The sequence below is a fragment of the Chinchilla lanigera genome, unplaced genomic scaffold (assembly GCF_000276665.1).
Source record: "Chinchilla lanigera isolate Chin_1 unplaced genomic scaffold, ChiLan1.0 scaffold00018, whole genome shotgun sequence".
NCBI classification, from domain to species: Eukaryota; Metazoa; Chordata; class Mammalia; order Rodentia; family Chinchillidae; genus Chinchilla; species Chinchilla lanigera.
Window position 1 is genome coordinate 7,199,499 of NW_004955419.1, and position 27,175 is coordinate 7,226,673.

The 27,175-nt window shown below is 36.5% G+C and overlaps 1 protein-coding gene across 1 annotated transcript; it reads left to right on the plus strand.

The window, feature by feature from the left end:
• The first annotated feature begins 50 nt into the window (after positions 1 to 50).
• Psmd5 (proteasome 26S subunit, non-ATPase 5) lies at positions 51 to 21,933 on the plus strand. The gene is made up of 10 exons (XM_005382593.2): positions 51 to 268; positions 5,909 to 6,053; positions 6,944 to 7,057; positions 7,482 to 7,610; positions 9,313 to 9,422; positions 10,619 to 10,761; positions 15,303 to 15,494; positions 17,147 to 17,256; positions 17,816 to 17,956; positions 21,170 to 21,933. The coding sequence occupies exons 1-10, from the start codon at positions 96 to 98 to the stop codon at positions 21,425 to 21,427; spliced, it is 1,515 nt and encodes a 504-aa protein (XP_005382650.1). The 5' UTR covers positions 51 to 95; the 3' UTR covers positions 21,428 to 21,933.
• Positions 21,934 to 27,175: the final 5,242 nt, after the last annotated feature.

Consider the following 27,175-nt stretch of genomic DNA (forward strand, 5'->3'; position numbering starts at 1 on the left):
TTTGCAGGCGGGAAGAGAGGCTGCCTCCCGAAATCTCGCGAAATTTAGAGAAGCTTCCCGGGAACCTCTTGGGTGGGCGGGGAGGAGCCGGCAAGATGGCAGCACAGGCGCTGTCTCTGTTGAGGGAGGTGGCGCGGCTGGAAGCGCCTTTGGAAGAGCTACGTGCGCTACAATCGGTGGTACAGGCTGTACCGCTCAGCGAGCTTCGAGAGCAGGCGGCGGAGTTGCACCTCGCCCCCCTTTTCTCCCTGCTAAACGACAACCATCGGTGAGAGAACCGCGGGGCTTGAGCAGGGGAGAGGTATCGCCAAGTACGATGACGAGGGTGGGTGGAAGCGAAGGGAATCATTTTCCTAATTTTTTTGCCAGGCAGAAATTAGGCCAAATTGCAGAGAAGGGAAGGACGCAGGGTTGAGAGGCAAGGCATGAGATTCAGAGCCAGCTTCTGAGGGGTGACCTGACCTGGTCCCCTGGCCTCACTGACGTACTGCGGAGCAGGAATTGGAGAAACAAAGCAAGGCTGTCCACCTACAAAAACTGTTAGTTGGGGGACTTTCCTCCTCTTCCAAAGAGCCCTCTCCAGGCAATATGGCAGGATCTATCAATATTTTAAACTTACTTACTTTTTAATTTCAGTCATTCCTGTTAGAGGAATTTAAGAATGCAGCCATACTCGCATAAAATGTGCTCTATATACAGGAATGCTCTTTAACAGATGGTGTGTGACGGCAAAAAAAAAAAAAAAAGCCCTATACTTATAAATAAGTTATGTGACGTTAGTGTGTAACACTGTGCAACTATTTAAAGGATGGGGGTAGATGTCGGTATAGAAAGATCTCAACTCTGTGTTGTTCAGTGAAAAAAGAAAATTGCAACTTTTATGATCCCATTACGTGTAATTTTAAAAATGAATTACATCACTCACCCCACCCCCTACACCCAAGGTTTGTGTAACTTGTAGAGCATAGGGATATTTGCATAGGTACAACAGAAATTGTTAGTATGGAAGAGGAAATTAAAATGTTAGTACAATAGCTTTTACTTTTGACTGATACACATCAATAATGTTCGATGAAAACTTTTGTATTCGATAATGCGACCATTTAAAGGAGTTTTTAAACGTTTGTGATCCGTAATATAAAAGTGACCTTTCTACTTGAAAAAAAAAAAAACTACCGTATTAACACTGGATGATTTAAGACATCTTCCATGGCGCTGGCCTTTTAAGAGTCCTCCCATTTATGAGTTTTTCCTCTTCTTAAATCCATTAGTTATCATTATTCAGATCTCTTTACGAAGTACCTCCTTTTTTTTCTCTCTTTAGGGCCTTATTTTCTCCCTCTTGCTGGGTCTCTTATATTTGTGACAGTCGTTACCTCTGCATTTCCTTTCCTATCTAGTCCTTCCCTCCCTATAGCCACAGTGAAATTCTCAAGTCAGTTGGCTCAAACTATTTCCATGGTTTCCCTTTCCTATAGTGTGAAATCATGTCTTATATATTACCATCCTACTTCTCCATCCTCATCTTTTCCCTTTACTCCACCTGTTTCACCCAGGGTTCCACACCTCCCACATTCCTTAGATCATGACTTAAATTTTCCTGACGGTATTCAGTTGTCTCTCAGTTACTCCGAGTGACTGTGCCTCAGCTCTCCTAAAGGACATTATCGTTATTTCTTTTAAGGGTACTTGATGCAGTTGCCTTGTTATAGATCTGTGTGTGCTTCTAGTTTTTAGTTCCTTAAAGATAGGGGCCATACTTTGTTCATCTCTATCCCTCCCTAGGACACAGCATGAAATGCTCTATATGCCTCATGAGCAGTGAGGCTCATAGAGTTTAGAGAGGGCACCTAGACTGACTCCTTCATGTTACAATCAGACTTTCAAAGGTCACACTGCAAATTGTCAACAGAGACACAACTGAAACTGAAGTGATGGGGAGTTTGAGAAGTAGGTCCATGAGGAAAACAGTTGGCTAAATGATGCAGTAATGTTCTAGGGGGGAAAAAATTAATGAAAATTTAAAGACAGAGCAACACACATTGGCTACATACTGTAGAAATAATAATTCTCTGGATAGTATACTGGTAGTCACCAGATATACTATAGTTATCCTGGCTAAACCACATAGGTTGCTCTGTACTGGTTCAAGTTCTGACCTTGGGTATACAAATCTAGAACCTTTTTTTTTTTTTTGCATGCAGTGCTGGAGATCAAACCCAGGGTCTTGTGCAGGTTAAGTGAACATTCACCACTGAGCTACAGTAATTCTAGACTCTTGACAGTTTTTGCAAGGGAAATTAAGTTTTAAGATTACTACTTTATGACATGAAAATGAGACAAGACTGATTATAAATTGTAACAGGTTAAAACAGCAGTGAAATTTGCACACTGTGCTGTTTAATGTATTACTACTGCTTTTTAAAAAACAGCTTTATTGAGATATAATTCCCATGCAGTGAAACGCATATATAAAATGTGCAGCCTGACAAGTTTTGACTTGTGTATGCTCGTGCCACTATCACCACAATCAAGATAGTGGCCATATCTTTTGCTCCCAGAAGTTCATGCCCTATGGTAATCCCTCCCCACCTTAGCCAGGCAGCCAATGATCTGCTTTCCATCAGTAGAGAAGTTTGCTGGGGTTTTGGCTGGTGTATGGGGACGGGTGTTATATACACAGAGTCATACAGTATGTACTGTTTTTTGATACCTTTTGTACAGTATAATTATTTTGAAATTTACCTATGTGACATGAATGGTTGATTCTTTTTTATTAGTGAGTAGTAAATAATCCATTGTATGAATGTACCCAAATTTGATTATCACCCACCCTATTACTGCATATTTGAGCTACTTTCAGTTTGGGGATATTACAAATAACACTTCTAAGAACATTCATGTACAAGTCTTTATATACACATATTGTTTCTTTACTCCGAGTAAATACCCAGGAATGGAATGGTTGGGTACTATGGTAGGTATGTTTAACTTTTAAGAAACTGCCATATTCTTCTAAAGTGGTTATACCATTTTACATTCTCACTAACAATGTAGGAGAGTGGGTTATAGACCCAAATATGAAACCCAAAGCTATGAAACTTCTAGAAGAGAGTATAGGAAAAACTTTTTGTGACCTTGGGTTTGATGGATTTCTTTGCTGTGATACCAACAAAAGTGTATTCCATAAAAGAACAAATTGATACATTGAAATTTATCTAAATTAAACATTCGCGGGGCATGGTGGTGCACGCCTGTAATCCCAGCACTTGAGAGGCTGAGGCCAGGGGATTGTTGCGAGTTCGAGGGCAGCCTAGGCTACAAAGTGAGTTGAAGACTAGCCTGAACTGCATAGTGAGACTCTGTCTCAAAAAGACAAAATAAATAAATAGTAAATAAAACATTCTACTCTTCAGACATCACAGTTAAAAAGAATGCAAAGACAAGTCATAGTGGAGAAGAATCTTTACATAGGCTATATCTGATAAAGGACTTGGATTCTGAATGTATAAAGTACTCACAAAATTCAATAACAGGAAATGAAACTACCCAATTAAAAACTGGGCAAAAGATTTGAACCAGAGATATACAAACAGCAAATTAAGTACATGAAGAGTCATATCATCATTAGTCATATCATCATTGGGGAAATACAATGACAATGAGATTTTACTAAACAGTCATTAGAATGGCTAAAGTTAAAATGAGAATGAATAGCTAAATGTGCATGTGTATCTACCTACAATGATGTATTATATGCATACCCTTATGGAAGAAATTCTGACCAACGAAGTTTGGAAAGCATTATATTAAGTGAAATAAAATATGAAAGGAAAAAGATAATGTGATATCATTTATTGATTTATCTAGAATACTCAGAATTTAGGGAGAAAGTAGAATGGTGGTTGCTGGGGTTGAGGAAGTATTTGATAGGTCCAGCATTTCAGGTTGTAAAGATAAAAAAATTGTGGAGATGGACAGTGGTAATGGTTGCACAACAATATAAATGTTGAATTTTATGTTACATATCACCTTTTTTTTTTTTTTTTTTTAAAGACAGGTTTTGCTATGTTGCTCAGGCTGCTTTTGTACTCCTAGGCTCAGGAAATCCTCCTGCCTCTCAGCCTTCCAAGTCACTGGGATCATAGGCATGACCTTGCCCTGTTTTACTCACAATTTTTTTTTTAAAAACAAAGGAAAAGAAACCCCACTCCCAGGAGCAATCAATTCCCATTTCCCTTCTATTCCCCTCCCTCCCATGGCCCCTTGTAACCAGGAATCAACTTTGTATCTCTGTGGATTTGTCTATTTTCTGAATGTTCCATATAAGTAGAGTTATCATTAAAAAGAAGCCTGTTGTGTCTGGTTTCTTAGCATGTTTTCAAAGTTGGTTCCTGTTGTAGCATGTGAGTACTTCCTTTTTAAAAATGTATTTAGGAACTTATTGGTACATATTTACAATACATGAAGTTTACATTCATCTGGGGAGTGGGTACATGTACATAATACAGCTTTTTTTTTTTTTTTTAATTCCTACCCTCCTCCCTCCCTACTTCCTTTTTATGACTGAAATACTTTGTATGGCAGTAACACATTGCATTTATCCATTCATCAGTTGATAGACAGTTGTGTGGTTTTCATTGCTGTGAGCATTCATGAACAGGTTTTTGTGTAAACATGTTTTCAATTATATTGAGTATAAAACCATTCTTAATTATTCCTTTAGGATCACATAAGCAAAGTGGAATCCCTAAAAAAGGATGTTCATTTTTAAGGTTTTGGTTTGTATTCCTTAATTACCATCTAAAAAAGATGTACCAGTACTAACTGTACTAACTGTATAGTGCTATTAGCAGTGTATTAGCTGATTTATGCTGTCTAGTAAGAGTTAAGGAAATCATTCTTGAAATGGGTCTGTATCTACAACTAATATTCATGAAATTCCGATAAATTTACCTCTTTATTAACTATTGTATCTTTTCTCTGTTCTCCATCCCCACTGCTATTTTCCTATTCATTCCTTTATCCCCTTCCACATATTAACTGCCTTCTAATTGAAAATTCTTTCTCTGTCTCTCCCTGCACAGTGATGGGGGGTTATGCTAGGAATCAAACCCAGGGCCTTTTACTTGCTCTGTCACTGAGCTACATTCCAAGAGGTAGAGTGATTCCTGTAAGTCATCTCATCATGCAAGCTCTCTGTTAAAGCTACTTCGTGGCTTGCCATTTCTTCCCTGAAAGAATTCCAACACGAAGCCTAATACAAAAGACCTCTTGAAATCTGGTTCTGTGGGTCTTTCCTGTTTCATTTCTTGCCATTCATCTCAGCCTTTTGCCTTTTCCTCTGACCCTGATAGGTTAGTAGATAGGTCTGTACTGACCTATCTCTACTCCCTCCCTCCTTTTGACCCCAGTCATATCAAGCTGTATGTGTTTCCTTGTAAATATCACTATGTCTTACTCTTCTGTGCTTTTTCATGTGGTGCTACTGCCTCTGCCTGGAGCACCATTCTTCTAGATCACACCCACTTTTTCTTAAAATTTAGTTCAGGTGTTATCTGTCTGGAAATCCTTCCCTGTACCTTACTGTCTTTTTTAAGCTCTCATACCTTCCAGCCCTAGCCTATAATATTTATCTACTACATTATAGTTGCCTTTAATTTTTCTGTATCTCTCATTATTAGACTAAGCTCCTTACGGTTACAGAATGTGTTATCCTTTGTAACCCCAGCACAGATATTACAGATAACAGGCACTTAGCAAGTGTTTAATGAATGAGTGGAAGCCACTGTTTGGAAGAAGAGCTTTTATGGAGGAAGTCCCTCTTGAGCCAAGCTTCAGCCATTATTAGTTGTTGCTTTCAGTTTGGCAAGATGTGCACTAATGAGATCTATGGTGTCTCCTTTAGAGAACAGACTGCTTTGTGTGTATCCATTCTGGAGAGACTGCTTCAAGCTGTAGAACCAGTTCACGTGGCCAGAAACCTCAGGGTTGACCTACAGAGGGGACTGACACACCCTGATGATACTGTAAAAATCCTCACTCTGTCCCAGGTATGAAATTTTACCAGCACATGTAAGAAGGAACCAACATTAACCAGCTGCTCTGGGCCAAGTTCTATGCTGGGTACCAATCTCTTTTCCTAGGCTGTGTTTAGTCTGTTTAGTTGTGCCTATCTAACTATAACCTGGGAAGTACAAGCTAAAGTGAAAACTTCATCATGCACTCAATCAAATACTGACTGAATTCCTTTGATGCCAGGAATTGTGTCATACACTGTTGGAGTTACCAGGATAAATTTGGGTTTTATTCAAGTAGCTCCTAAAGATAAAAATTTCCAAATGTTCAAATTGCTACCCTGCCTACAGTGGTCCTATTATAGCACCATGAACTAAGAACTGTTGTGCAGGTCCGTAAGCCAATAAATTAAGACAATAACTTTTATCCCAGTAACCAAAACATCCTACTTTTTGAGTGAAGAGCTGCTGTTAAGGATGACTTTACTGAAATGTTAGGAACTAAGCAATTAGTTTTCCAGCAGATATTTAATAATTTTCCTCTCGTTAACTAGTGTTTATTCAATAAAAAGAGGAACGTTTATATTTATTCATTGACCATGTATGTGTCAGACATTGTAATAGGTCTTTTGCCTATGTAGTCTCATTTTTACTCGCTGACCTAGCTCCATTCTCTTTTTTTCTTTTTCTAGCTCCATTCTTAACCCATTTGTTTATTCTTTTCGTTTAAATGTGTCACTACACCATAAGTGTATTTGGCTTTAATAAATTTGAGTCATTGTGAATTTTTAGCAACTTGTCTTACAGCTGTAATCACTAACTTCAAGATAATGGGACATTAAAGGAATGTGGCCATCATGTATTCACATGTTGTTCTACCTTGGATAAGTGTTTCTGATTGTTTATTTTTTTTCTTTTTCTTTCAGGTTGGAAGAATTGTTGAAAATTCTGATGCTGTTACTGAGATTCTAAATAATGCTGAACTACTGAAACAAATTGTGTATTGCATTGGTGGAGAGAATCTATCTGTAGCTAAAGCGGTGAGTTTACTAGAACCTTTAACTCAATATATAGAGATACTAGTGTCCTAATGTCAGAAAAGGCTTTCTGAATAGAGAGATGAAGATTTAGAATGGACGACTTATGGAAATGAATTTTTAATTTTATGTAGGTGCTATCAAATAAATGGTTATCACATAAACAGTAGTATGTTTACTTTGCCAGCACATATACTAAAAAAATATAAATAGTAGTGAATCCCTTCTATTTTATAGGATACAGATAACTACAATTTCTGTCAGGCTTACATTGGGTTGCTTTATCTTTGCCAGTTGTAAATACCAATAGGTGATTGTAAGGAATGCTCACTGAGCAAGTATATTTTATGCACTAGTTTTCACATAAGAAATAAATAAAAAATATTCTTTATTTTGGTAACTTAGATTTTTTTTCTTTCCTTATAAGGCTATCAAATCCCTGTCAAGAATATCCCTAACACAAGCTGGACTCGAAGCTTTATTTGAGAGCAATCTGCTGGACGATTTGAAAAACGTAATGAAAACAAATGATGTTGTTCGATATAGAGTGTATGAGGTACGCCTGAAAGCATACTTTCCGATCCTTACAAAGCAGGGTGTAGTAAACTTATAATGGAAAGCAGGATGGCTTAGTATGCATTTCTTCAGGGTATAGGCCCTATACACAGAGCTGGGAATGTAGGGATACGTTCCTAGCTTGGTGTGTAGTGCAGTCATACAAAAAAATTTATAATGCAGTGTAAATACTAAAAGAGGTAACACTGAAACGAGACCAAAAAAGTTAGTACTAGTGAGGAAAAAAAAATAGCTCTCATTTTCATCAGCTTTGTACTGAGCACTGTGTGGAAATTCCTACATATATTCTAATAGTAAACTTTATGTAATTATTAACCTCAGGAGTTACTGATCCAAGAGCATACCCCTTAATAGGCAACAGAATGGAACAGTTTCTTACTTTGATACCACACTGCCCTGGTTTTCCTTTGGTTTCTTCCCTGTGATTCATTATCCTCTTCTGTTGAGCCTTTAATTGTCAGATCTCATGAAGGCAAAGTACCAATACCTGCTCTCACCATAAGCTCTAGTCATTGTTTTGTTTTTCTTTAGTACTAGGGCATAAATCTAGGGCCTTTGCACTGAGCCATACTCCCAGCCCTTTATTTTTTATTTTGAGGCAGGCTCGTACTTAAGTCACTAAGTTACCCAGGTTCAAGAGAGTTGGATTACAGGCATGCACCACTACAGCCAGTTCCTGGACACTTTTATTCTTATGATTTCAATTTTCACCTATGTGATCATGACTCTCAAATGTAAACTTCCAATCTAGACATCTTTTCTAAAGAAAGACCTTGATATCCAACTGCTTACTTGTCCTAGTGGGTGTATTCTAGGTCGCTCATATCCCTAAACTGAATTTCTGATCCACCCCATTCTTGCATAAAAAAAACAGTGGCAACAAAACTGTCCCTGTTTTAAAGTCCACATAGTTGGTTGTTAGACTTTGGGGTCATTCTGTTAGAGGATTTGTTCTTTCACATAACTATTCTGTCCTCATGTTTACCTAAACCCCAGCATTTCTTTTCATTGGCATAGCCACTGTGACCCTAGAGTAACCTACCAGTGTCCAGGCTGATCTCCCCGCTTTGTCATCTCTAGTGTATTTTACATGCAGTCATAATGATCTTTCCTTCCCAAACATTACTTTTTTAAGTCAACAGGTAAAATAATATATTTCAAACAGCATGATGTTTTAAAGTATATTTTTATTTTTATATTTTTATTTTAAAAATCCATATCTAATTCCGTCACTTCTTTATTCAAAACCCTCCAATGTCCTTTATGTATCAGTAAGCTTTCATTGAATGAAGAAGTAACTGAGAATGCATACATGAATTTTTTTTCTTTTTGTGGTGCTAGGGATTGAACCCAGGACCTGTACTTAATAAGCAAATACTCAACCTGTGAGCTGCATTTACTGAGTGAATGGTTTTTATAATCTATTTATTCCTGCTGATTCAGGCTTTTATACCCTGATGGATGATTTCTTTGGGGGAAAAGTGCAGATATACCCAGAGATGGTGGAATATGTTGGTGCTACAATATTTCCTTACATGTTCAGTAAAGTTTTCCTAGAGACAATGGATTGTTTAAAAATTCATTTATATACAGTACCTAGTTCTGCATTTAACTTTTAAAAGAGACCTACCAGGTTTTAATATGATTTGAACTTTCTTGTTTTTACTGTTCTTCTCTTTCAGCTAATTATAGAGATTTCTTCTGTGTCACCAGAATCTTTACACTACTGTACGATGAGTGGATTAGTAACCCAGCTCCTGAGAGAGCTGACAGGTGAAGATGTGCTGGTCAGGTGTGTTGACTGAGAGAGTTATTAAAGTGAAATGTCCTCTTTTGGAGAATCGGGAATTGACCTTGGGACCTGCCATGATAGGGACATAGGTCCTCAAATGAGTGTTAATTCCAATCTCTTCCAGCTCCCTGTTCCCCAAATCCCTTTAATAGCTGCTAAAGGTTTGCTTATTGATATTCCACAGTTTACTAATAACATCTCCCTGTTGGGTACTTAGCTTGCTTTAAGAATTTTGATGTTATAATAACATTAGAGTTATCTTTTTTGTGTAGGTTTTAAATTTTCCTTTTATTATGACTTTCTTTTTGTTTATTTGTTTAGTTTTGGTTTTTTGAAACAAGGTCTTGGTGTGTAGTCCAGGCTAGTTTGAATGAACTGTAGCCCAGGCTGGCCTCAAACTCAGCGATCCTCCTCCCTCAGCCTCCGGAGTGTTGGGATTACAGACATGTGCCACCACATCCTGCCCCATCATGATTTTCTAATTATCTAACATTCTTTAAATGTGAATGAACTTGTTAGTTCACATGCATAAATCAGTCAGTAGTTACGTTGTTTCAAAGCATTTATTTTAGTGTAATAAAAGCATAGGAAAAACTGCCAATAATCAGAAAATAAACAGTATCCACTGTAAAAATACTATTTTTATTTATTTGGAGCACTTCAATCACGATTAGCTATAGATGATTCCCAAGAATTGTTAATTTGTTAATATATGATAATGGAAGTATAACTCTGAGGGAATACTTCTTTCTTCGTAGATTCAAACTGAAATATGCAGGAGTAAATGATAAGATCGCTAAGATTTCTTTAAGATAGTTCAGCAAAAAATGAAACAAAAGAGATTAAAAGAGCAAAATTTTGACCTCTATAAATCTGGGCTATGGGCGCATGATAGTTTATTGCATTACCTTTTGTGTGTTTGACATTTCAAAATATGACTGAAAACTTATCTTAAGAATCAGCTTTGTCATAGTAGAAATAATAATGAGCTTTAATTCATAAGGTCAAGATTTAAGGTTAAACTCTACCAGGTATAACACATGTGATTCCATATAAATCAATCTGAAAAATAGAGCTAAGAGTATGGACCTTTCAGATTTGGTGGGAAGAATTAAACAAAATAACTTAAATGAAAATAATTTTTAAAATATGGTATTCATTTGCAAAATCTCCTTGTTCTTGTCCTTTCATTTTAGAGCCACATGTATAGAGATGGTGACCTCACTGGCATATACCCCTCATGGACGACAGTACCTTGCTCAAGAAGGAGTAATTGACCAAATTTCTAACATAATTGTTGGGGCAGATTCAGACCCTTTCTTTAGCTTCTATCTTCCAGGTAAGAGACATTGATACCTGTGGAAATGATAGTGTGTGTTTTGCTTCTGAATGGCCAGGGATAGTTCTCCTTAGAGCTCATTCCTGTTAGAAGATACCATACCCACCAAATGTAGTTGCACATTGAAAAGATCAGTAATCATAATCAAGTAAGATTCATCCCAGAGATGAAAAAATGATTCAGCATACTACAAATCAGTGCATGTAATACATCACAGAATGAAGAACAAAACCCATATATTTTTGATGCAAAAAAGGCATGTGACAAAATTGAACATCTTTTTGTGATGAACTACCAATAAACTAGGTATAGAAGGATAGTGTCTCAACATAGGAAAAGCTAACATCATATTTAACAGTAAAAAGTTGAAAATTTTCCTCTTACCATCAGGAACAGAAAAGGATGCCCATTTTTACCACTTCTGTTTAACATAATACTGGAAGTCCTAGCCAGGGCAGTAAGGTAAGAGAAAGAAGCAAAAGACATCCTTATCCAAAAAGACATTAAATTGCTTCTGTTTGCAGATGGAGTGATCTTAATATAGAGAATGTCCTGCAGCCTCCACAAAAAAAACTGTTAGAGCTAAGAAATTTGATAAAATGAATTGATAAAATTTGCATCATATAATAGCAGTATAAAAATCAGTAGCATTCTGTACCCCAGCAGTGTACTATCTGAAAAAGAAAGCAAGAAAATACCATTACAGTGTCATCCCAAAGAACAAAATATGTAGGAAAAAATTTCACTAAGTAAAAAATCTATACAATACTATAGATTGAAAACTATAAAATTCTGATAATGCATACAGAAAGATGTCCCAGTTTATTTATTGGAAGAGTTAATGCTATCATAATATCTATACTATCTCCTAAAGAATTTACAGATTGAATGCAATTTCTGTCAAAATCCCAATGATTTTTTTCACAAAAATAAAAAAAAATCCTAAAATTCATGTGTAAGCCATAGTAGCCAAAGTAACATTGAGTGAAAATAGCAAAGCAGAGACATTACACTACCTGACTAAAATATACTGCAAAGCTATGTTAATCAAAGCAGCATGACACTGCTATAAAAAGAGACACAAAGACCAGTGAGATAAAATATTTATTTATTTATTTAGTACCAGGAAGCAAACTCACTTCCTTGTGCTTGCTAGGCAGACACTGTGCCACTGAGCTATATTCCCAGCCCAAGACAGAATAGAGAGTCCGAAAATAAATTTATGATAAATGGTTATGACCAAATGATTTTGTTTTTTTTCTTTTCCCCTTGGTCCTTTTGAGACAGGGTCTCTCTATACAGTTCACACTGGCCTTGAGCTCACTTTGTAGCCGAGGCTTGCCTTGAGCTCACTTTGTAGCCGAGGCTGGCCTTGAACTCATAACAATCCTCCCACCTCAGCCTCCCAGAGTGCTGGGATTACAGGCATGCGCCACCACGCCCGGCAAGACCAGATGATTTTCAGCGAAGTAGCCAAGAACACACAATGGGGAAAAGATAGCTTTGTCAAGAGTGTTGAGACAACTGTCCACAAGCAGAAGAATGAAATGAGATCCTTTGTACCATGTATAAAAATCAATTCAAAATGTATTAAAGTCTTACTAAGATCTGAAACTACTAGATGGAAGCGTAAGAGAAAAGCTCAGTGACATTTGTCTGGGCCAACATATTTTGGATGTGACCCTCAAAAGCATTTGCAAGAAAAAACAAATGGGATTTGTGTCAAACTAAAAAGCTTCTGCAAAGCCAAAGAAAATAGCAGAGTGAAGAAGCAATTAATTGCAAGCCGTATATCTAGTAAAGGGTGAATGTCTAAAATATATAAAAAACACAAGTCACTAGCAAGAAAACAACTCAATTTAAAATTGAGCAGAGGATCTGAATAGAAGACTAGATGCCCAGCAGGTACAGTACATAAAAAAATGTTGAAGATTACTAATGAAGGAAATGAAAGTAAAAACCACAATGAGAAATTACCTGAGACCTTTGACAATGGCTTAGATCAAAAAAGACAAATGATGACAATTATGTGGAGCAAAGGAACATGTCTATAATCCCAGCTTCTTGGGAGGCTGAGGCTGGAGAATCATGAGTTTGAACTTACTCTAGGCAACATAACAAGATCCAAAATCAGAAACAAAATAAAAAGTCTGGCATAATAGCACACACCTGTAATCCTAGCACTTGGGAGATGAGGCAGGAGAATTCCAAGTTCAAGGCCAGCCTGTACTACATAGTTGAGACCCTTCTCAAAAAAAAAAAAGATTTACATAACCATTATAAGAAAAAGAATGAAAGTTCCTTGAAACATTAAGATTAGAACTAGAATATGATCTGGCAGTGCCATTACTGTATACTATAACCAAAGGGTATGAAATCAGTATGTCAAAGATACCTAGGCTTCTGTGTTCATTGAAGCATTATTCAACCTAAGTGCTCATTAATGTTTGAATAGGCAAAGAAAATGTCTACTATATCCATAGTGGAATACTATTTAGCTTTAAGAAGAAAGATCCTGTCATTTGCAACAGCATGGACAAACCTACAGTACGTTATGCTACGTGGAATAAGCAAGACACAAAAAGACACATGATCTCATATATATACGCAGTCTAAAAAATTGAACTCATGAAAGTAGAGATAATATTACAGGGGCTGGTGGGGCAGAGTTGGGTAGATGTTGGTTAAAAGATACAAAGTTTGTTAGGAGGAGTAAAGTATAACATTGACTAAAGTTAATATATCTTGTTCCTAAAAATTCCTTGAGAGTAGCCATTTCACAATGCATATATGATTCACAATGTTATGTAAAATAAATATATGTAATTCTTGTCAATTAAAAAAGTTAAACTGAGTCTAGTGGCACACACCTGTAATCTTAGCTATTCAGGAGACTGAGGCAAGAGGAATGCAAATTCAAGGTTAGTGTGAGCAACTTAGCAAGACCCTTTTTGCAAAATCAAATACTGTGCAGTGATACAGAACCTCAGTTCTTGAACTCAGTTCATTCCAAATTCCTGTTCAAATACCAAACGTTCGAGAACTGGACATATATTTCCCATAAGAAATAATGGAACACGAAGTAATTGGTTCTGAGGCCCAAAACTTATAAGTTCATTTTTCCAGGACTTTAACAAATTTCACAACGATTTCTTTCTTCAACTCTATTGTTGTTCTCACAGTTTTCCTCTCTCCTGCTGGTATCACTAACTTTGTTTGGAGCCATGATACAAAAAACAAAAAGCACAGTGATGAGTATTTTAACACACTGTTACTAACACAAGTACTATATGTTGTGTGTGTGAGAGCACTGGTTAAGTTGAAGCGTCACCTCTTTGTGTCTGCGGCAAGACTTGACGTATGACTTCCTCTTGGCCCAAACAAGATTTTCAGGTTGGATTTTCTGTTCGACTATTGAGCAAAAGTATGAACACCTAGGAGATTTTTTTTTTTAACTTTATTGTTCAAGTAATGGAAAGTTAAGCTTAGAACCATTTGACAACTGACATATCATTGTATGTGGGGCTCAGGGAGCAGCTTGTTGGTAGAATGTTTGCTTAGCATTTGTGAGGGCCTGAGTTCCAACCCTAGTACCACCAAAAATTTTTTAAAATTAGAAAAGGATAGCCACAACCCACTTAAGGATAGGGAGTCTAATGTCCTGGAAGCCACACACCGTTGTCTGTAATTTTCTGGTAACATTAGTGCTTTTTAGAGCATTAGGGCAATTTTTTTAGAAGCTCAATGAAAAGACATAAAAATACTAATAATGACATTTATAGTATATGTCACAGATCTATCAAATCTGAGTTAGAATCTACCTAAAATATGCTCCCTAAGTAGCCGATCTTTTTTTTTTCTTTTTTCTTTTTTTGAGACAGGGTCTCACTTTGTAGTACAAGCTGGTGTTGAACTCACTATATAGCCCAGGCTGGCCTCAAACTTTTAACAGTCTTCCTGCCTCAGGCGCCTGAGTGCTAGGATTATAGGCATTTACCACCATACCCAGCAGTTTTTGTGTATTTTTGGTGGTGCTGGGAATTGAACCCAGGACCTTGTGCATACAAGGCAAGAACTCTACCACTGAGCTGCATTCCCAGCTCCAGTTTTAAACAGTTATCTACTTGTTTAAAAGTTTCTTCCCAATAATGAGTCCAAAGACTGAGACAGATCAGAAGTTCAAAGCCAGCCCGGTTTCTGCTGCTAGTTCAGGCCTGAACTACATAACAATACCTGTCTTTAAAAAAATAATAATAGTGATCCCAAGCTTGTTTTCCTGTAATTTATGTCCACTAATCTTTATTCTCCCTCTTGCACATAATAATACTTCCGCATTTGGACCCGCCTTCATTGGCATTCTGGGGTTCCTGTTCTCTCAGGACCACACATTATAGGTCCTTAGGGTCTCTTATTATTTCTGTTTCCCAAGGAACACTGTACTCTAGCCTTTTCTCCCTTTCTTGTCTGTGTTTTATAACTGTTCCTATGAGAGCATAGGGCCCATAATTCGTGATCTTACTCCTCTGTTAAAATATTTTTAGGATTTGTGAAGTTTTTTGGAAACCTGGCTGTCATGGATAGTCCTCAGCAGATCTGTGAGCGTTACCCTGTCTTTGTGGAGAAGGTGTTTGAGATGACAGAAAGTCAGGATCCCACCATGATTGGTGTAGCTGTAGACACAATTGGAATCCTGGGATCCAATGTTGAAGGAAAGCAGGTTTTACATAAAACAGGTTGGTATGACTTGTCTGGGCATTTTTTTAGGTGTCTTTAAATTTTGACAAAGGTGAAGTATTCAAGTTCATTTGCTGGTGGGCTAACTGCCTTGTAGAAACTGGTTTTACAGGTAGTGGTCTGTGACTGAATTCATCTCTAAACTCCCATTTATTGCTACTGAAAACCTTTTTTACTTTGCACTGTCTAGGGTTCTACCAACCAATTAGGACTAAGCACTATTTCTTCCTCACAGCTTCCTTGAACAGTATTCATGGTACAAAGCCCTTGTCATGTTCTAGTTCTGAGACTAACCTTAGCCCTTGAATTTCATTTACTCTTATAATTTCTCTAGGCCCCATTTGTTTTTGAAAAGGGCATAACAACTACTTTTCAGGGTTGTTACATATAATTAGTGAAAACTTTTTTGTATTCTGCCAGAAAGGAATCAAAATTTGGTTACAAGATTTTATGTTAAGAAAGATACTTCTGTGGCACATCCTTGAGTATCTAAATAGCACAGTGACTTCACAATAAATATGCAGCAGTATTATGAAGAACCTTGTGAAGTAATGTTGAAAATTAAATTAATATGTCATTGTGTACTGGTGCTAACATCCCTGTTATATATACTTTTCTAAAGTGCTTTTATCTATGACATATAATCCTTTTATAGTCATAAGGAATATACTATTGTCATTCTCATTTTACAGATAAGGTAGCTGAAACTCAGAGAAGTTAAGAAAATTTTCTAAGATCATACAGACTGGGGCAGCTGCTACTCAAATCCAGGTCCTTTGATTCCAATCCTATACACTTTGCCTTATATATGCTGCATTACATATAATTGTGCTGTAGGTCAGTCAGTTGGTCTCTTGACTACATGCTTATTTTTATGTTGGTTTAACCTTCTAGGAGTCATACTAAATGCAAGTATACTTCTAAAAAATTCACTTTTCACTTTATACCCATTAGGATATTATTTAAATTTTTTTAAAAATTAAAATAACAAGTGCTATTAAGAAATCATAATCCTGTTTACTGATGGAAATATGAGATGATGCAATCTGGAAAATAATATGGAAGTTCCACAGAAAATTAAACATGGTCCACCAATTTAATTTGTAGGTATAGACTCAAAGGTACTGAAAGCAAGGTCTCAAGCAGATACTTATACACCCATGTTCATACCAGTGTTACTATAGCAAAAACTAGTGAAAGCAACCCATGGTTCCTCACCATATAAATGAATAAACAAAACGTGGTATATACATAGAAGGGCATCTTACTTAGCTTTGTAATAATATGAGATTGTGATGTATGCTATATAGCACAAAGTTTGTAGACATTGTGTCAAGTGAAATAAGCTAGACACAGGAGACATACTCTACTGTATGAGTCTACTTACATACGGTACATAGACTAGTTAAATTCATAGAAACAAAAAGTGGAGTACTAGTTACGAGGGTGTGAGGGAGGGAAAAATGGGAATTACTGTTTAATAAGTATATAGTTTTGGTTTGCATTATTGAGAAAGTTCTGAAGATAGTAGTGATGATTGTACAACAGAGTGAACGTACCTAATGGCCCTCAACTGTATGCTTAAAATAGTAAATTTTATGTTATGGATATTTTACAACATACAAAAAAATCTCATTGTTATCCTTTAAAGGAACTCGCTTTGAAGGCTTGCTCATGAGAATAGGACATCAAGCAAAGAATGCCTCTACAGAATTAAAAATTAGATGCTTGGATGCGGTTTCATCTCTTCTGTATTTACCAGTAAGTAAACTGGAAAGTTAATGAATGACATCGGGACGTATTTGGAAATACAAATCTGATCTGTTATGAGTAAGTGAATTCTAGTTAACAGTATAATTGTTGACTAAGTAAAGGCCATCTTTTTCACTTTTATTAAAAGATAACCTTTATGTGACTGATAACATTTTTAAGTTAAAGGGACATGATAGAATGTTAGAACTGAAGAGCCCCTCCGTCCAGCAAAATCTAGGAAAGGTCTGGTCTGGGTTTGAGGATAATCCTTCCAGACTTAGCTTGCATGACAGATTAAAGACTGAGTACCATTTAAATCCAGATCTTCTGACCTACTTACTTACTTATTCATTGTCTTTTTGAGACAGGGTCTCACTATGCAATTCAGGCTGGCCTTGAGCTCACTTTGTAGCCCAGGCTGGTCTCAAACTCACAAAGATCCTCCTGCCTCAGTCTCCTGAGTGCTGGGATTACAGGAATGCACCACCACGCCCTGCCTGACTTTGCTAATATGTATGTTTCTCCAGATGTTAACTTTGTCATGACATTTTCCTTTTCTGTCCTGTAGCCTGAGCAGCAGACTGACGACCTTCTGAGGATGACAGAATCCTGGTTTTCCTCTTTATCTCGAGACCCACTGGAGCTCTTCCGTGGCATCAGTAATCAGCCCTTCCCTGAACTACATTGTGCTGCCTTGAAGGTGTTCACGGTAGGTAATCTACTGGACTCCATAAGTCCTCTGGGGACTTCTAATGAGCCAGAACATGGCTCTGTTTCTCCTCTCTGCTGTTTGAGACCAGTGAGAGAGACAGATGTGTGAACAGTGCTTGGTGAAAGGTATTAGGACTGTTCATAGTCTGAACAGGGTGCTATAGGATCACAGCATTAATTCTGAACTCCTTATGTGCCGTATTCAGTTCACCCAGTCCTAGTCTTCTTGAGCCTTTTCCCTGCTCTTCTCCTTCCGGCACTTAATTCTCTAGTGATACCAGCATACTTGTGTCATTATCTCTGGACCTTTATTGTGTTCTCTGTATCCAACACTCTTCCTTTACTTCTTTGTTAATCTTTTACTTACTCATCAAGAGCTAGATATCTGCTCAGTATGCTTTGTCCAAATGAGCAAGGCTGAGTTAACACATTCAGGGCAGAGCCATAATTCTGCGTCTTGCTGCCAGGTGGCCCTGATTTGAACGGAGTCAGCCTGCCGGCTTGACCCATTGGTAGTGCATGCCTGACTCTGAAAAAATGGGTGCTCCTGTGCCACAAAAAAAGGCAAATACATTACGACATTTTGTGAACTCTGCGTTAATCAGCCGCCTTTATGCATAAAATGTTGTAAAGAAATTCACGAGTATAATTTCTTTTTAATTTAATGAAATAAATTTTGTTATAATTTTTTAGTATTCATTGGTATGAATACTATTAATATTTTGGGGAGGGCAGTAATTATTCCAGTTTAAGCAACTAAGATTGGATCCATTTATAGACTTTTTATTAATTTTACTAGTAAAAATCGTGATAAAAGTGATTAGATCCATTTACGCCTCCAGTGGTACAAGCCGCCCAATGGAACAGTTGTGCGTGTACCATAGGTGGTTCGAGCCAGCGGGAATGTGTTAAACAGTGCTGGTACTTACGTACCTCATTTATTCATTCAGTAAATACTTGTTGAGCTGGTTTGTTTTTTGGGTGTATGTAAGGGTTACAACAGTGAACAACATATGTAAGATTTTTCCTGAAGATGCCTGTTATGGAAGCCAGGCAATAAATGTAATTGTAATGTTACTTATATAATTATAGCTGTGATAAGAATTGTACTTCTGCTAACAGAGTCCACCAAAAAAGTATACATACTTCAGGCAAACAAATACTTGTACAATTATTTTAATACTAAATTTATTGAGACTTCATGAGATTAATACAAGTTACCTTTGGTCTCTGCGATTACAAGGGGTGCTCAAAGTGGTGGCCATTAGCTTCCAGACATGTATTAGTATGGCGAACTGCTGCTTGGTTAACTTTGGTCACTGAGATTGCTGCACGTGAATTTTCAGTTTCTTCTCTAACACCATCTATTGAAAAACCATTATACTGTGTTTCTTGTCCTGAAGTGTGTATATGTTTTTTTGGCAACCTTTATTTATTATGTTGAAAATGTACGTTAATTGATCTCTTCCCCTATTAAGCAGAGTTTGTGGAGAATAGGAGCCATATCTGATTCATGTTGTAGCCCCAGCCCTTACCATGACTCCTGGGTTCCTCGAAATGTAGTAATCACCTTAGTAATCTTATCATAATGGGGTTCAGGCAGCATACTACATCTAGACTGGGAGCGGAAAGGAAAGAGAAGGCTTCCTGAGGATGTGATATATACTGACAAATCTTCCTGTCAAATTCAAGAACATCTACTTTTTTTTCTTAGTTTTTATTAGTACATGTTTTCAGTACATAAGAACATCTTTTTTAGCCTGCTTCACCCTTGTAGTCATTGGATAAGATGGCCATTTTGGCTCCCGCGTTGGTATTTCTTTATTAGTTGAATTTTTGTTAATTCTACCTTATACTGTGCTTAGTTTTCACAGTTGATCACAGTTGTTAGGCATAATTTTTGATTTACTGGTTGTGATGGTTTTTATTTCAGCACCCTGAAATAGTTAATTTTAGGGATCTCTTGGAAATGTAGATTCTGAATCGATAGTTCTGAAATGGAGCTTGAGATCTTGAATTTCTAACAAGCTCCAGGTGATCCTGATGGTGCTGATCTGTAGAAACATTGAGAGGAAGAAAGGTAGGCTATACACTTATTACTTGTTCTTTATTAAAATGTAATAGTAAAGCTGGGTGTGATGGTGCACGTCTGTAATTCTAGCACGTAAAGGGCTGAAGCAGGAGGATTGCTACTAGTTGGAGGCCAGCCTGGGCTGCATAGTGAATTCAAAACCACTCTGAACTACTCTATCTTAAAAAAAAAAAAAGAGAGAATAAAAGGTTTTTTTAATCTAATATTGCACTTTTAATCAGCATTAAAGTTGCTTATCCCTCATTTTAAAATTGGAAAAAATTGCAAAGTAGAAATTTTTTAAATCACATGAAGTTGTATTTTTTGAGTTTCATTTTAATATTTATTTATTTTGAGTGGAAGTACTGTAAACAGAGTCATACATGGGTACCCCTGCCCAATCTCATTTCCCTTCTTTCCTTCTTGGATATAATCACTGTCACAAATCCAGGCCGTACATGATTTTATATTTTTACCATATATTATATGTTTAAACAAAACATAGTACTTTACATTTTCTTAAATTTTACAAATGGTATGCTACTTGTACTCTACCATTTGCTTTATGTTTCTAAAATAAACCTGTTCAAGGAAACAATTAGAAAAGTTAAGATTGTCTAATGTAACTTTATCTCCAACATTGTTATGTTTCTATATTCAAATACAAAGTGGAGCCAAGAGTTTGGAATAGCAGCAATGTGTCGTTCTCCTATAAATGAAAATTTATATAGTATATGTTACAAATGATACTATAATGAACCTCCTCAAAAATACTGTCTGTGTACATGATAAGAGTGTCTTCAGCATATTCATTTCTTCTTTGGTTTTTGCTTTCACTTTTCTGCTGTTGTGATCATGTCTGTATGGCTTGGATCTGCTTTTTTGTGTTAACAGGTTTATCTGTGTCATTGCTATTTGTGAACAGTCTTACTGCTTATTTTTTATTGCTATATACCATAATTTACTTAACCATTCCTTCGTTACTGGACATTTATATTATAACTATCACACTGTGATGACCATTTTTGTATACAAAACTTTATTAACACTTAGGATTGTTTTCTTAAATGTGTTTCTCAGGAGAGATCTTAATTTCTGAAGGCCCAAATGAATTATATTCTTTGTGCTTTTCTCTTTTAGGCTATTGCAGACCAACCTTGGGCTCAGAAACTTATGTTTAACAGTCCCGGCTTTGTAGAGTATGTGATGGACCGGTCTGTAGAGCATGACAAAGCTTCAAAGGATGCCAAATATGAACTGGTGAAAGCACTTGCCAATTCTAAGACAATTGCAGAAATCTTTGGGAACCCAAATTATTTGAGGCTTAGAACTTACCTGAGTGAAGGTCCATACTATGTGAAACCTGTTGCCACAACAGCAGTAGAAGGAGCTGATTGATCTCTTTTAGAGTCCAATGTAGAGGACCACGTTTTGACCACTTTTCCAAAGACATTTGCCTCCATCCGTAGTTTACAAAACAGAGACATCCCTTCGCCCAGAATACTGTGGAGTGTCTAATGTAACTTTATCTCCAGCGTTGTTATGTTTCTATATTGAAATACAAAGTGGAACCAGGAGTTTGGAATACATTAAGAGGAACCAAACATGATCATAAAGAACAAGTGTTTTTCGGATTCTTGTGGCTGCCTTAATCTTTGCAAGAAGATGGAAGTTTTGTTCTTCTAAGAAAATTTTCTTGGATCTACTCAAGGTCTTAATTAGAAAACCATTTCAAATATGTGAAACCAAATTATTTTGGAATTCTTTCTCATTTTCTTTTTGTTATTTTTCATCTTGTAATTCCACTTCATTCAAAGTCTTGAGTGTTTTTCAAAAATAAGTAGTTTAGATTCCTAAAATTATGTTCTGTATATGAAGAATAAATACTTTTAATAAGGTCTCAATTTTTTTGTTGTTGGTACTGTTATGTCTTTGAAAAATAGACATAAATCTCTTAAGAAATATTAATGGTTATGAACCAAATTAAGCCTCCCTTTCATTTACTTATTTATTTTAATTTTTTTTGAGGATGCACAAGGTCTCACTATATGGTTCAGTAGTTCAGTCTGGCCTTGAATGCATGGCAGTCCTGCCTCCGCCTACCGAGTGCTGGGATTATGGGCAGGTGTCACCATGCCCAGTCTCTGTTTTTAAAAAGAAAAAAAAAAATTGAGGTGTTGTCCTTTCAATGCTATTTGCTATTTATGAGTGAATTTTACCTTTTTGTTGTGGGGCAAGGAGAATGAACACAAACCAGAAAAGCTCCAAACCTGTTGTTTTATTTATTGATCAGTCATTGTTAAGGGTTTTGCTATTGATTTTTCAGATCCATAAAGTCATCTTTGAGTGACCAGAGAGCGATACTAACTCCTAATGTGGAGAATCAGAATAAAAGGGATAACACATGTAAACAAGAATGCTGTCTTCCTACTTTACAAAGAGTTAGGTTTCTTTTCATTGACAAAGACTCTGCCCACCTGTCTTCCAGTGCAGTTTGCACACCAAATCACCTGTCCAGGGGTTTTCTGCATGAGCGTGTTGTTAGAGTAACAGCTTCAGAATTAAGAGACTTGTTTCTTTTAGGCCATGGTGAAGTTAATAAACCGTCCCTTCTCTACAAGAAAATGGTTCTCAAATGACTGGAATCCTGGATAATCTCTCTTTGAAATCTCCAATATTTCTGAGTCTCCTTTTTCCATGTTTTATATTGACCATTTCTCTACTGTTATTATCATTAATTAGGCTGTAGCCAGATTTTTCCTGCTCTGAAATACTCTTTAAAGTGACTTTTGCTTTAGCCTCATTCATGATGTTAATTTTCTTATTGTAATAAAATATACATAATAAATGTATATATATTCATATATATGTAACAGTAAAGTTTACTGTCTGAAGTATCTTTTAAGTGTACAGATTAATGATATTAAATACTATCTGTGCAAAATGTGGGACCATCACTGCCATCTCTCCAGAATTATTTTTCTGTTGTAAAACTAAAACTCCATACCCACCAAACAACTTCCCACTCCCTATTTCCCCCAGCAGCTGACAGCTGCCATTCTAATTCAGGGTGATGATTTTATTCATTTAAAAAAAAGATACAAGCAATTACAGATAGAATATTTATAAAATCAGGAAAACAAGCCAGGATCTGGTGGAGAAATTCAATAAGTTTATGTACAAAGTGATAAAAGGAGAAAGCTTTCGAGTTTTAAAAATTTATTACAGTAAAAGACATGTTGCCATTAATACCCCCGAGATATTCCCCCTCACTCTCAATGCATGTATCCCATTGTTCTTGCTACTTTCTGAAGCAGTTCGGGAAGTCCTCTTTTGCCAGTGCCTTTAACTGTGCTGTTGTGGCTGCTTCAATGTCCTGAATCCATTCAAAGCATTTACTTTTCATGGTCATTTTGACTTTCAGGGAAGAGCCAGAAGTTGCATGGTGCCAAACTTGTGAATAAGGTGAATGAAGACACACCATGAGGTTTTTATTTGACAGAAACCGCTGTAAACATTTTGTGTAAATGCAGGACATTGAGGCAGCCACAGAAAGGCACAAGAGGACTTTTAGAACTGTTTCAGAAGGTAGCAAGATGGATGGAATAAGTATGTTCAAAGTGAGGAGGAGTATTTTGAGGGGGTTTGATGACCGTATGTCTTTTACTGTAATAATTTTTAAAACTTAGTGACCTTTTTGACTATAATTTTAAAAACCTTGAATCCCAAGAATCTAATTAATGTAAAAATACAGTTGACAGCCCCAAAACAAGACATGAAACAAATTCTGAAATTGAAGCTAGCTCTTTGGAACTAACACAGTCAGAGGAGGAAGAAGAGAGTGATGACATACTATAGTACTTACAGAATATAATTAGTGAACAGATTTTCTATGTGATATTGTCAGAGGGAGGAGAGATGGAGAAAAATACAGAAAGCTTATTTAACAAAATACTGCAGAAAATTTTCCAAATCTTGGAAGAGAGAATGTGTGAAGTCAAAGGTTACTTGAAGATGAATAATCAAAGAAGGGGAAAAAAAAAGAATGAAAGAAAAAGTGTAAAGGATTTATAAGAGCATTGTAAGAACAAATATTTGAGTTACAGAAGGTTCTAAAGGTGAAGGGAAAGACGGCCAATTACAGTAATTTAAAAAACAATATAAAACTTTCCAAATCTAGGGAAAGATGTAAATGTGCAAGTACTGGAATCACCATGATCTTTAATCAGATTCAAGCCAAAGAAGAGTACTCTAAGGGAGTATAATCCACTTGTCAAAAATCAAGAAAATGTTATACTGTAGTTATTTAAGGTGTTCCCCTGAGCCTTCATCGTGTTGAAGGCTTGATTGCTAGCTGGTAAGCTTTTGGGGAAGTGATTGGATGATGAGCACTCTAAATTCCTCAGTGGCTTTATGCTTACAGGAGAGAATGGGATGTCTGAGTCTGTCTATGCTGCTATAACAAAATGCCTGAAACTAGGTTATGTATGTGTTCGTTAGCTATACTGGGAGATGAGCTCAGGGAAATTCACTGAGCTATAGCCCTGTTTTCTTTTTTTTTTAATTTTGAAATGTGGCCTTGCTAAATTGCTCAGGCTGTGGTTAAACTTTTGTCCTCCTGCTTTGCCTCCCAAAGTGCTGGATTACAGGTGTAAACACCACATTCGTCTGAGACGGTAATTTATACACAACATTTTCTCTCCACATTCAGCTGAAACTGGGTAATTTATATAAAACAACCTTTTCTCTCACAGTTTTGGAGACTAGGAAGTCCAAGATCACAACACTAGCATGTTTGATTCTGGTCAGAGCCACTCTGCTCTCAAAGTGGCATTTCATTACTGTCCCCTCACATGGCAAAAGTAAAAAGGGAAGAAAGGCTTTAATTCTATTCACAAGGGAAGAGTTCTCATGACCTAATCACTTGCTAGAGTACCAACCTCTTAATACTGTTTTACTAAGGTTTCTGTCTCAACATGAATTTTGCAGTGGACACAAACATTTAAACTATAGCAGGTGACATATTCAGATATTGGAGAAAGGAAAAAAAAAAAAAAGAACCACTGATTACTGTACCCAGCAAAGTTATCCTTAAGCATGAAGGAGAAATACATTTCCACACAAAAACTAGGGAAAAAATAAGTGTATGAGATGATAGAAATGCTAATCACTCTGACCTGGGTGTTGTTCTTGTGCAAATGTGTCAAAACATCACACTATACCCCAGTGTAGAACAAACTGCAGTATTTATTGCCACCAGACCTGTCTTACAAGAAACACTAAGAAGTTCTTCAAGTTGAAAGGAAAGGATGCTAATTAGTAGCACATAAAGTATAAAACTCACTAGTAGAAGTATGTACACAATCTAATTCAATATGCTCAAATACTGAAGTGGTGGCATTTAAATCACTTCCACTTTTAGTAAGAAGGTTAGAAGACAAGCTTTTTTTTTTTTGGTTTTTCTCCGGCACCAGGAACCGAACTCACGACCTTGCGCTTGCCAGGCAGGCGCTTTTGCCGCTGAGCTAAATCCCCAACCCCTAGAAGACAAGCTTTAAAATAATAATAGATACTATTTTCAAGGATATGCAAAGATCTAAATTGTGACAGTGAACACATGCAAATTGTGTGTACAGGGTAGAGTAAAATATTTACTGTTATTTTATACATACAACCTTAAGTTGTCACCTTAAAATAGCCTGTTATACAGTAAGGCATTTTGGGTAAATGTCGTGGTAACCACAAGATAGACAAAAGACAAAAAGTTAGGAATGAAAGTATGCCCCTATAGAAAATATTTACAAAGACAAAAGAATCTACAGAACAGCCAGTAAACAAACAAATTGGCAAAAGTAAGTTCTTACCTATTAGCAATTACCCTGGATATAAGTGGGTTAAATTCTCTAATCAAAAGATACAGAATGCATGAATTTTTTATTTTTTAAAATTTATTTTAAAAGTAAAAGAGGGAAAACATTAACAAAGAGACATCCATTTACCTAATAGCATAAGAACAATACAAGCAACATAGAGTTACAGACAAAGTGGTAGGAAATTAACAATGGTTGTTGTATTACATATTGATATCTTCAAAGTGGTTTCTCAGGAAAACAAATAGAGACATGCAAGACTGATCAAATAAGTAATCATTAACTGTTCCTTTCAGTAAAGTGATAGAAGTCAGTAATATGAATGAACTTTTTAAAAAGACACATCTATATGCATCTATAAGAGACTCAACTTAGTCCATTTTCTTTTGCCTTAACAGAATACTTGAGACAGGTAGTTTATAAAGAAAAGAAGATGATTTAACTCATCATACCAGAGGTTGAGAAATCAAGACCAAATGGCTGCATTTGGGGAAGAGCCATGCTGCATGTTAGCGTGGTAGGAAGAAAAAGCACAAGGATAAACCAGCATGTATAGAAGAAACAGGATCTGGACTCCTGAATTAGCTAACCCACTCCTATGAAAAAGAAAATGTCATTCCATTATTGAAGGCTTTCCTCCCAGGACACAAACACTTCACACCAGACCACATTACCCAACATTATTATATTGACCCACTTGGCCTCAGCATAAATTTTGGTGTGCTCATATTCAAGCCATGGTAGATTCGCTTCACCTTTAATGAAATATAAATTGAAAGTGAAAGAATGGAAAAAGATATTCCATACAAATGTAAATGGAAGACAGCAAGAATGGTTATACCTCTATAATATAGAAAATTATAAAAACTATTGTTATGGCAAAATTCAACAAGATAGGTTCTCATGAGAAGCCGAAAATGTGGGGACAAACAAAGCTTTATTTTATTTATTTATTTATTTTTTTTGGTTTTTCTCCAGTACCAGGAACCAAACTCACGACCTTGCACTTGCCAGGCAGGCGCTTTTGCCGCTGAGCTAAATCCCCAGCCCTAACAAAGCTTTATTGAAACACACAACTGACACCACTGACCACGAGTCAGAAAAACAAGATGTCGGCAACCAGAGAACTTTGTACTGAGTTTTTATACTTTTACAAGTAACCTTGATAACCACATTACCTCATGTAGGATTACCAAAATGTCACATCATGATCACAAGGTTTACATTTCCCAGGGGTTTGTTAATATGGTTAAATTTTAGCTTACCTACAATTTAA